Below are 11,066 nucleotides of genomic sequence, written 5' to 3'. Positions count from 1 at the left end.
GGTAGTGTCACTCGCTTGTACTTTGTACTGTAACTTAATTACACTGGCTGTCTAACACTGTACACATGCTACAGAGTACAGAATGGCTGGCACGACAAGACAAGAGAGAGAGGCTTTTACTGAACGCTTTTTGTATCATTCATCCAAAATAACTAACAAAGAAGAGTGTATATACGATCCGTTCAGACGGAAAGCGCATGGTCAAAACTAAAACAGAGTCATGTCGTCGTCGTAACGCCGTCGCTAATGCCAAACCTCGCCATCTCTCTCTCCGCCCTCAGAAGCGAGACATGTGTGCCTCGGAGTATATGCTCTCGCGGGCAGCGTGCATTGGATGCAGGGCAGTGTCGGGGCGCTTGATTCCAGACACAATGGGGCTCCGCCGGTCGTCGTCTTGGCCGCGCTGCTGCTCGACGTCTGGCTGGGCCGGGAAGGGGCCGCTGATCTTGGGCTTGGCCTTTTCCGCCTTGGGCTTCTTGTTCCTGCTGAAGAGGGAGGTGAACTTGCTCAGCGTCTTTTCGTTGGCAAAGGACGGGTTGGTCTCGGCCGTCGAAGTGTAGTCGGGCAGGGACTGGCGGCGGGATTCGGCCAGCGAGCCGTTGGTCCGGATGTCGCGGCTGTTGATGCCCTCGCTGCCGTCCCGCCACACCAGGGAGCAGATGACGTTGAGCATGCCAAAGGTAATGGCGAGAACGGACGAGGCCAGAACGAGCTTGGAAAAGTGCGGGCCGAGGTTCTTGGGGTCGTACGCGGGCCGGTTGAGGTTGCCGAGCATGTTGCAGCCGATGACGACGAGGGCGACGCCGAGCCAGACGAGCCCATGCTGGTCCGAGAGGACGGGCCAGGTGCGGCGAAGATAGCGCTTGACGGGCTTGAGGACGGGGAACTCGGAGAGGATGAGGACGACGCAGAGGATCGAGGTGAAGAAGTACGAGGCGCATTCAAAGACAAAGTAGCTGCGGTCCTTGTCGACGTTTATGACGAGGATCCAGCACGAGGCGGCCAGGGTGGCCAGGGTGATGACGGTGAAGGCTCGCAGGATCTGGAGAACGACCATGCCGGTGCCCCGAAAGGAGCTCATGTCGATGCCCAGCATGGCGAGAGATGGGCGGCGTTGCGGTGACAGGGAGGGAAGAGGGTCTGTGATGCAGCTGGTCAGGCAAGGATTGCACCGAAGCAAGGGAAGTTGATCAAGGACGTACCGGCTGTAAGAGGACGCGAGTGATGCGATTGCTAGCAAACGAAGCTCTGACTGGCAGGCTGCAGATATAGACAGAGAGAGGATGAGGTCCAAGGACGCAATGGGCGAGAGGAGCCAGTCCCACAAGGTGGTATTAATAAAAAAGAGAGGGAGAGAAAAGAACGAACGCTGGACGGAATCAAGGAGAGGGCAGCAGGCGCTCGCTTTCGTTTATATCATTGTCGGACGTATGATGAATAGGCCGGGCAAGCAACTCATTCATCCATTGATCATTGATGCGATCGATCCATTGACTGAACAGGTCACTTTGAGCTGGCGCGGGTGTCCCTTTTGAGCACAATGGCCGCCATGCGACAAACAATGCCGGGCGTCTTGTCCCACCGCCGTACCGCCGAGTGAACAGAAAGCCCATCCTTGCCCCCCAAGGCAAAAGGGCTGGGGGTGGGGGAGGGTCGAGGGGGAGAGACACGGGGGGCGCAAGCTGCTACGGTGTTTCGCGATTAGAAATGGGCGGCGGCCACGACGTTGTTGGTGGGCGTGGGCGAGTCTCGGAAGGGGGCTCGCAGAAGCCAGTCGTTAGGCGCGCGGACAATGGGAGGCGGCAAGGGGGACAGGGCGGTGGGAGGCCAGGAAGATGAGGCCGCGGGAGCCAAGGCCAAAACGTGAATAGCATCAATGGCTCGGCAAGAGCAGGAGGTGGCCAGCAGCAGCAAGGCCGGCGCATAAAGGCAAGGGCAAAAAAGCCATCACGAGCCAATCGAGGGGCGAGCACGGGCGCCGGTGCCCGGGTGGCCAGACAGAGGCCGGGATGTCCTGGGGGGGAAACGACTGGGTGCGGATGGATGGATGAGCTGAAGCTGTTTCAACACGGCCGTGACTGAGAGCCATCGAGGCGATCGCTGTATCGACAGGGGATCAGCGCCTAACGGTGCTCGCCCGCTGTATTTTTAGTGGGGAGGCGCCCAAACGCCGGGGGCTGGCTGGCTGGCTGTCGGCGGTGGCTACAGTCCCGGTACGTGGCAGCGGCGGCGCGAACTCTTCAATGCATGGTTGTTTGTGTTTGTGCCTGAAACCCAGCCCCCGAGGAACAAACTTCTTCAACGATTGTCCAGCCCGGCAAGTTTGCGCCTCTACCTTTGTGCTTTTGTCTATGCACCAAGCAAGGCTGCCTGCCCATCGAGGTTTGCACGGCGTCAAAGGGGGCCGGCCGGTCACCGGCGCTTCCAGCTACTTCTGCCGTGCGTCTGAGACGCGCTCGAGGCGCGCGCCATCAGCCAGAAGCCGTGACGCATATGCCGACTACATTCTGCAAGCCTTCTCACCACGTGCAGATGCGCGGAGATGGGGTCCGGCGGGCAGCCCGTCACCGACGGGCGAGCGGCCTTTATACTCTAATCAGGCGTTCGTACTACGGCTCGACATGACTCAAAGAGAACAACCCGGGAAAGCGCTTTCTGATCTTGGTAGACGTGCCGCATTCCCTTGTAACCTTGCCTATTCGTGCCTACCTAGGTACCTACCCAGCGGAAAGGACGAACTTGTACGCAAGTATGAGCATCAAGCACAAAGTCGTAGCGGAATCTCTTGGAGAACTCGCACCTGGGTACGGAGTACTCCTTGCTGATCACCAAGTGCCGCCACCCTGACCTTGACGAACGACGCATGCTCGTCTGCCGTGTGTCTGATGCGGGCTGGACTTGACAAGGCGCGCGGCATGAGACAGAAATGCAGCCGAGCCCGTGGTCCGTTCCGTCCCTCGAGACAGCCGGCCGTCTTCCTCCACTCGGACTGCCCGTCACCGAGGACCGGCCGGCCTCGCTTTTCACTGGCCCTTTTTTCACTGGCCCTTTTTTCACTGGCCCCTTTTCACTGCCCCTCCTCGTCAGCCACGCTCAGGCATCGAAACAAACGCCACAGGGCACCCCACCCCACTCTGTCTCCGACGAATCCCCGCCCTTTGCTTTTTCATTAAAGCCACACGCTTCTCACCACCCACCCAAACCTTCTCTCTTCTCTCCCTCTCCCTCCCTACGCCGCTTGAATATCCCGCCTCTTTTGCTCGCCACCCGCCCCCCTCCCCCCGGCAGTCTGTCGTTGTCGTCGTCGTCGTCGTCGTCGTCGTCGTCGTCGTCATCGTCGTTGCTCCTCCTCTTCGCTTCAGCCATGGCCCGCGGCAACCAGCGCGACAAGGCCCGCGAGGCCAACCTCAAAAAGCTGGCCGCTCAGGTAATACAGGCATACCTGTGATCCCCCCCTCCCCCCTGCTTCCCTTGGCTGACCCTCTCCGGCGGCTGCAGAAAAAGGGAAACAACATGAGCGGCACCGAGATGCAGCGCGCCAAGGAAGGCGCCGCCGAGATCATGCGTCAGAAGCAGGCTGCCGGTACGCAAAAGCCCCGACTCCTCCAATCTCGCTCCCCCTTCGCTGACCATCATGTCGTCGTCAAAAATAACAGCCGAGGCGAAAAAGGCTGCCGCCGCTGGCAGCAAGTAATCAACATCGACCGGCGCTCATAGACATCATCTCGAACCCGACTCCCTGCCGCCCTATTCGGCTGCCGTTTCCAAGAGCCGCCGAGGGGCACAAGCTGACGCATCACGAGGAATACGGCGCCAAGGAGACATTTGCAGACAAGGGTTTTATTTTTTAGGATAGCAATGGCGAAGGAGGAGCTTGGAAATTACTGCCTGGGGCCACGATTCAAAATGCCTCTTCACCCAATTCAAGACACGTTTCTCTTGGCTCGTCACCTCTCCCTGGCTTCAAGCCCCTTCGAGTGCATCTGACCGTCACGTACATCTATGGCCAAGGCCACGATGCGGATGCCAAAAGAAACAAGCCAAGTCACAAAGCAGAAGCGCCAATGGTGACGGAGAGGCGCGATTTGAATGCCAGCAACGACTTCCATTACCTATAACGAGCCTGCCGCATACAGCATGCAAAGGCTCCCGTTCTCAAAACAAAAAGACCGAGACAAAGGTAGGGCCATCCAGACAGCCTCTACGTGTGAAAGCGTCACAAGCCCCCACCATCTTGTGTAAATATATCATCCACCTCTTTCACCCCCTTCTCCACTTGACCCACGCCGACCAATGTACATTCTATGAAGCCCGCCAATCGACACGATTAGCGCATGCCAGCCATGCTGCTCATGCTGCTCATGCTGCTGCTCATGCTGCTCATGCCAGTCGGGGTTCCTGAGCTGCTCGCGCTGGGCGTGGTTCCTGAGCCGCCCATGCCAATCATGGCAGCCATCATGGCGGTAGGAAGACGGCCTAGGATTCGAGTTAGCTTGTCATAGTAAAACTCGGGTTCCCTGCTCTGTGGACTCTTACCCTCCATGCCGCCAGAGGCGCCGGCGCTGGACGTCATGACGCCGCCGCACAGGACCATGCAGGTACAGGCTTCGCCGCCCGCCTGCCGTCGTGTAATGACGCTGTTGCTCTTCGTTGCCGACTGGCTGGCCCCGGGCTGGCCGCAGGGAGCGACGCAGTTGCAGACCCCGTTGACCATGGTGCCCTGGCCGGCTGCGACGGTGCCCCCAGGTTCGGCCGCACCAACTAGGCCGTTCGCACCACCGCCCTCGGAGTTAGAGGTACCGGGCTTCTTGTCGGTCATGCCTTCGCTCCCCATGCCGCCAGAGGAGGCACCGTTCTGGCCGGCCATGCCTTCGCTCCCCATGCCGCCAGAGGAGGCACCGTTCTGGCCGGCCATGCCTTCGCTCCCCATGCCGCCAGGGGCACCGGGCTTCTGGCCGGCCATGCTACCGCCGGCCGCGCTGCTTTCCTTGCCGGTCATGCCACCGGTCTTGCTGCCTTCCATTCCAGCAGGCGCGGTAGAGTTGGCTCCGCTCTTGACGGCCAGTTCCTGGAAAGCAAGGTGCGACTTCGGGCCATCCTTGGCATTGATGGAAGCGACCATGGCCTTCTGGCAGTGCGTGGCCTGAGAGCATTTGAACCCTGTTGTAGACGCACTCGTCAGAATGGACATTGCCTCACATTGTAGAGGGGGCCTGCCCAGGGGGGCTCGACTTACAGAGAGGGTCGCTGGTTAAGATTTGCATGGCAACCTTCGGCGGCGGGTCCATGCCTGGGTTGGGCATGAAACCCGTGTCGAAGCCGCCCTGCATCTTCTCGCACGGCTTGTCAAACGTGGACTGGGTGACGGTGTGGTTCTTGGCGTAGAACTCCCAGATGACAGTGGTGCCGACCGGTATGTTCTTGTTGACCGGGGGAGAGTAGACAAGGCCTTGGCCTCCGACCTTGATTGTGAGAGGGGTCTCGGCAGCGTTCTTGGCCTCCGTGACCGTCTTGGTGACGGTGACCTTGTCGTTGACCAATTGCCTCGCATTTTGGCCTCCATTGCTGATCCAGAGGATGATGACTTGGTTGGCGCTTCCCCTTCCGCCTTCGCCTTGCTGCTGCTGGCGCTCACCTCCCATCTGCTTCTCCTTGCTCTTCTTCATACTACCCATCGCACCCTCGCTCGTCTGACTCTCGCTCATTTCCATCTTCATGTCAGCCTTTTGTTCCGTCCTCTTTTCGACGCCCTCAGGGGCACGCGCGTGCAGAGCCTTCTTCAGATCTCGAGGGTACACGTTCTGAACCTGATTAGCCATTGATAGAGGCGCCAGGACAAGGGCCGTGGCCACTGCCGTCGAGAATCTCATGATTGTGATTTTTGGGGTTGCTTTGTCTTAAGAATAAAAAATAGGTGTTCGAATAAAGATGGCGCGTCTCTGTTCCTGACGGCTATCCTGTCAAAGGGCGGCCAAGGAAGCGAAATCGGCCGGATGAGTGCCTGCTCGTATGATGAATCGAATAGGTGAAATAAAGAAAGACGAAAGAAATGCGAAAGGGCGCCGCTCAATAGTCACCCAAAGGAAAGATGGGGGAGGAAACAGGACGAATGGGCCAAAGGGGGGGCGGTCGGAGGACAGCCAGAGGTTATATTCAGCCTGACGATCCAACATGTCTCCGTGCCTCCGTGCCATCTCATGTGCGGCAAAACCTTGCGCACCCCTATCCAACGCAGCCCAAGGAGATTCGCTATCCAGAGTCAGCCATGGAGTTGCCGGCACCGAGCGCATCCGGTCCACCGGCATCCACTCTCCGCCAGCTCCGCTGCCTCTTGAGGCACACGGAAGAGGCTGCTGCGACAACCTTTGTCTCAAGTGCCGTTTGGACCTGCGGCCGTTCGTCCCGGACCATGAGCCCCTCGAATTGGACGAAATAAACACGTCGCTTCCTTGAAGAGAAAAGAGCCGGAATTTCGAGGAAATTCGTATCTCGATGTCATCCGCCGGGGGCTGAACCAGGCACGCCCATTTTGCGGTTTTGAATATCATGCTGCCCGATCGCCAACGTTCACTTAGCCGGAGACCGAACGCCTGGCTTACGCGTGTGCTGGCCGACTGGCGCATGTTGGAGGCGTTCGTAGCTAGGGATCCGCTTTGACCTCGTGGAAACGGCCTCCCCACCGTTACGCTATCCCCCCACTGGCTTGATCTGGGGCCTTGGACAAAGATACGGCGACTTGTCTAGCCGGCCTTAGGCAGACGTCGATTAACAATGCCTGGATGGCCTGAAAAGGGGCCCTGGCATATCATGGGGTCGTGGGGTGCATGACCGAGAATTGTCCTGAGTGAATCAAGTTTGGTGGCTCAAACTGCCGATGAAACGAACCTCTAACTCCCAGTCCGCGCCGCTTGGCCTCAGGCCAAGCCACCGTTCCCAGAAAACCTTTCGGCTCGTCTTCCTTCCTGCTTGTCAAGCCAGCCATTACGTGCCAGTTAAGCCGATGTGAAGTTGGTCCCAATTTGGAGGAAAAGCTGGTGCTGGCGAGGACGCCACAGCCAAGAGAATAAGAGAAGCGGCGAAAGAGCCGGGAAGTGTCAGTGCCACGTCCATCCTGATGTTCCGCTTCGGCAGAGCCCGAGCCGGTGCAAAGGAATGAGCAGCGGCTACACTGCAAGCCGTTGTAAGCACCTGACGTTGTTACGAGGCAACATGGGCTCATCTTCTGGACACGGCAGCAAACTCACCGGGGCTGACGCAGCTCACGCAACGACATCACTCTTCCCGGTTTTCGAGTGGACTGCCCGAATCGGGTCCAACATTGGCCGGCTTTGCCGTGCATTAACCACGGTAGGCATAATCCATTCCTGGCGAGTTGTTTCGAGGTTGCATGTCATGATGGCATGTCGAACCTTCTTTATCTGGTTCGGCTTGGCTTCCCACTCGTCCCGATTCATGGGCGACCTGGGGAGCGGCATCGACAACGTTCCACCACCAAGCGGACGGAACAAGATGCGTCGCAAATTATTACTGCAGCACAAAGTGGAATCAGACATGGGCGCTGGTCGTGTTGGCCACAAATCCCTGCCCGATTATCGCGGCGGCTACTGTGCTTGCTGATTCCCTTCGATGAGTCCCGTGTAGTATCCTGCATAATACCACGCAATGAGAAGCCTCTTGAGGTTTTCGTCTTGTACTGGCCAACGTGTCAGTCGCAATCATGAGCAACTTCGACTATCGCACATGCAAATTACTCACCTGATCCCAAAATAGCTTGAGGTGGAAACGCTGCCGGGACTTGGAATTTCGCCGAGGCTTGTCCAGCCGCATTGTCTGCATCAGGTGGCAGATCGCCTGCTCCGGTCGATGAAGCCTGTCGTCGATTAGAGATTTTCCCGCCAACATGGTGGATGCGAGAACGCGATCGCCCATGATTGACTGGCCCCCGTTTTGCGGCTCACATTGTGCATATGTTCATGCCCAGCAGACATGAGGTCCCTTTCTCCTGTGGCCGCCTCAAGTCTGATGCCCGAGACATTTGCCTCACCGTTAGCCCAGCCATCTTGTCCTCCTGCCAAGGATGCAGCCCTATACACATTTGCCAATGCTTAGCGGGTCTTTACCAGGGCACCGTGGGGTGGGCTCACGTTGTCGGATTCTCGTCCTCGAGGTCCTCGATGCTCCCCCCCTTTGCCTGTATGCTATGGTATTTCTGGTTCAAAATTAGCAACTGCTAAGATGCGTGACGGGTTTGAATCGATCATCCAAGGTGAATCTGTGGTACCTTGTACTCTTTCAAAGCTTCGTTCCAGGAGTCTACCAGGGCCGAGTCGTCCCATACCGCCTTCTCGTCCAGATGGCCTTGTCTTTGCGCCATTTTGGAATACTGTTGAGAGGGCGCGAATGTTTAAAAATCCACGGGGAAGAGTTCGCCTTGACTTTGAGCTGCTTGGCGCTCCGTCCGACCTGCTTGGGCCAAGAAGCTTACCGCCCACCGTAGAAGAGAGGAAGTGAGGCGTGGTCCTCGCGAAGCGGCAGGCTTGTTCTTCAGCCGTCGGCTGCCGCCAGATGTGCGAGATGAAATGATGGCAGACGATGCCTTGCAACAAGTCCTAGACAGCGTGATCCATCATTCTACTCCCCGGAATTGAATTAGGTAGGCGGGCTATTAGGGAAGCTGCCGCCGGCGCTGCGGACCCCACCCCAGAGGCACTGATAAGCTGATAATGGATTTCACCGCCTGCGAGAAAGGCAGAATCCCAAATTTTTCTTCGTCTCGCAGCGTCTGGACCTTGGTCAGGACCACCACGTCCGCCCTCATCAACAAAATGGCTCCAGAACTCAGGAAAAGAAAAGGTAAGCAATCACCTCTTGTTTTCGCAGACTATGGCTAATATCTATCTCATAGTCGCCTCTGGCTCACAGAAGAGCCAGGGGCCAACGACCAAGGCCCCGGAAAAGGCGTCCAAGGTGAAGCGAAAAGGCAAGATTTTCCTGGCGTGGTGTCATTCTGATTGCAAGTTGCTAACATGTGTCATGTACAGCTGCCGACGATGCTTCGCCCATGTCTTCGAAAAAGCAAAAGGCGACGAAGCCGACCTCGACTCGGGGCAAGGCAGCGGACAAGCTATCCAAGGCAGACAAGGTAGACAAGGCAGAGACGCCGCCCAAGGCAGAGAAGCCCGCCAATGCAGACAAGGCGGAGAAGCCTTCCAAGGCAGACAAGGAGGGGAAGCCATCCAAGGCAGACAAGGAGGGGAAGCTATTCAAGGCAGACAAGACGAAGAAGCTCACCAAGACGGCTGTGGCAGAAGAGAAAGGGGCCGAGGGTGTATCCGCCGAAACCGCTCCAGACTCGGAGGGGCAGGAGGATGACGGAGTACTGCTCCTGGCTGACGAGCTGGACTCGGGCGAGGAAGAGGCCGCCAGCGAAACTGCTCTGTTCAAGCCTGGGCAAGACGTTGGAGAAATACCGGCCATCTCCGAAGATGTCTTGAAGGCAGCCAGGCCATCAACGGGCGAGCGCGGCGTCATCTACATTGGCCGCATTCCCCACGGTTTCTACGAACACGAAATGAGGCAATACCTGTCACAGTTTGGCCCCGTCAGCCGGGTGCGCCTCTCACGAAACAGAAAGACGGGCGCCAGCAAACACTTTGCCTTTGTCGAGTTCCAGAACGAAAGCACCGCCGAGATCGTCACCAAGACCATGGACAACTACTTGCTTTTTGGGCACATTCTCAAGGTCAAGATGGTTCCCAAGAGCCAGGTTCACGAGGAGCTGTTCAAGGGCGCCAACCGGAGGTTCAAGAAGGTGCCGTGGAACAAGATGGCCGGCCAGAAGCTGGTAAAGCCGAGGACCCACTCTGCATGGGAGGCAAAAGTCGAAAAGGAGCGTGCCAACCGAGCTCAGAGGGCTGACAAGCTCAAGGCCATCGGCTACGAGTTTGAGGCCCCAGACTTGAAGGACGTGCCCGCCGCCGTGCCAGCCGAGGACGCGGAGACGAAGGCCGCACCCGCGGGCGACGGCGACGGCGACGGCGACGAGGCGAAGGGCGCTCCGGCGCAGGACGTGGAAGAGGAGGCACCGGAGGCAGAGGCGAAGACTTCACATGCGCCCAAGACCCAGGCGCACAAGAAGGGAACCAAGCCTGGGAAAGCACGGAAAGCAAAGGCGTAATAGAGTTCATAATACAATTGTTGGTGTTATTTTGACGCTTATCTAATGGTCGTGAACGACCGACTAAGAACTGGCAAGAAAGGATTTGCGCGATGCTAGTGATGTGCGCACATAAGCGAACCCAAAGCACTCATGGAGCACACATGGTGGAGCAAGCATTGGGATTATAAAAGGCGACATGATCTACTTCGCGCAGTGCTGTGAAGAAGCCACGGGGGACGTGATCTTGTTCATCGGTTACGAGTGCGAAGATGTTGAAAAAAGGAGAAAATTTGAGTTTGAGGCAAGGCTTGCGGCGAATATATCGTGCAGATTCCATCGGCCTGACTAATCCACAGCCACGGCAGATGCACACCAGGCACAAGCCGGATACGAAGTTCCTGCCGGGGCCGGTACGAGGTACGGATTACATCCATGTATCGTGGAGGCCCTCGTCAGGACTACGGATACCTACTGAGGCGGTTGGTGATTGGTCTGCAACACTCATTAAAATGTAACAAGACGAACTTTCGATACAGGGCCAGAACTACAAGGATTGGGAAGTACGACGTGTAATTCGGTCATTGCTGATTGTATGCCGAACATGTACGATCAAGACATTTGTGGCCGCCCAGCTGCCGAACAAGGAGTATTCGGTACTTTCTGTCTACTCGCGCCAAGGCTGGTGCTGCCGCGGCGCTGAGACACTGTAGATGTACTCGCCAAGGAGGCTCCACGTTCCACTGGACTTCGACAGACCAGATTTGACCTTTGTCCTGTAACTCCCGCCCTGCCTCACCATCTGGACAAGCCCAGATCAGAGCACCGAGGGCCAGAGGCTTCGACATCGCCAGCTTGGCGCCACGGCAGGAAGCGTGACGGGCTCCCGCTGCAGCCTCGCTGGACCCAT

The 11,066-nt window shown here is 57.6% G+C and overlaps 5 protein-coding genes across 5 annotated transcripts; 2 read left to right on the top strand and 3 right to left on the bottom strand.

The window, feature by feature from the left end:
• Positions 1-277: 277 nt before the first annotated feature.
• Positions 278-1,096, bottom strand: HRG_00890 (uncharacterized protein; the record flags this gene model as incomplete). Its single annotated transcript, XM_044859361.1, has 1 exon — positions 278-1,096. One exon carries the CDS (start codon positions 1,094-1,096, stop codon positions 278-280), a length of 819 nt encoding a protein of 272 aa, XP_044725761.1.
• Positions 1,097-3,364: 2,268 nt separating this feature from the next.
• HRG_00889 (4F5 protein family domain-containing protein) lies at positions 3,365-3,694 on the top strand (the record flags this gene model as incomplete). The annotated part of the gene is made up of 3 exons (XM_044859360.1): positions 3,365-3,427; positions 3,499-3,583; positions 3,657-3,694. The coding sequence occupies 3 exons, from the start codon at positions 3,365-3,367 to the stop codon at positions 3,692-3,694; spliced, it is 186 nt and encodes a 61-aa protein (XP_044725760.1).
• Positions 3,695-4,327: 633 nt separating this feature from the next.
• On the bottom strand, positions 4,328-5,870 carry HRG_00888 (uncharacterized protein; the record flags this gene model as incomplete). The annotated part of the gene is made up of 6 exons (XM_044859359.1): positions 4,328-4,476; positions 4,537-4,618; positions 4,667-5,068; positions 5,120-5,160; positions 5,237-5,584; positions 5,681-5,870. 6 exons carry the CDS (start codon positions 5,868-5,870, stop codon positions 4,328-4,330), a joined length of 1,212 nt encoding a protein of 403 aa, XP_044725759.1.
• Positions 5,871-7,601: 1,731 nt separating this feature from the next.
• Positions 7,602-8,374, bottom strand: HRG_00887 (uncharacterized protein; the record flags this gene model as incomplete). Its single annotated transcript, XM_044859358.1, has 5 exons — positions 7,602-7,693; positions 7,756-7,870; positions 7,959-8,085; positions 8,145-8,209; positions 8,282-8,374. The coding sequence occupies 5 exons, from the start codon at positions 8,372-8,374 to the stop codon at positions 7,602-7,604; spliced, it is 492 nt and encodes a 163-aa protein (XP_044725758.1).
• Positions 8,375-8,825: 451 nt separating this feature from the next.
• On the top strand, positions 8,826-10,177 carry HRG_00886 (RNA recognition motif domain-containing protein; the record flags this gene model as incomplete). Its single annotated transcript, XM_044859357.1, has 4 exons — positions 8,826-8,853; positions 8,906-8,980; positions 9,042-9,376; positions 9,446-10,177. The coding sequence occupies 4 exons, from the start codon at positions 8,826-8,828 to the stop codon at positions 10,175-10,177; spliced, it is 1,170 nt and encodes a 389-aa protein (XP_044725757.1).
• Positions 10,178-11,066: the final 889 nt, after the last annotated feature.

This window comes from Hirsutella rhossiliensis (genome assembly GCF_020360975.1).
Source record: "Hirsutella rhossiliensis strain HR02 chromosome Unknown scaffold00001, whole genome shotgun sequence".
Classification (NCBI taxonomy): Eukaryota; Fungi; Ascomycota; class Sordariomycetes; order Hypocreales; family Ophiocordycipitaceae; genus Hirsutella; species Hirsutella rhossiliensis.
This window is presented reverse-complemented; position numbering and strand designations above follow the sequence as displayed.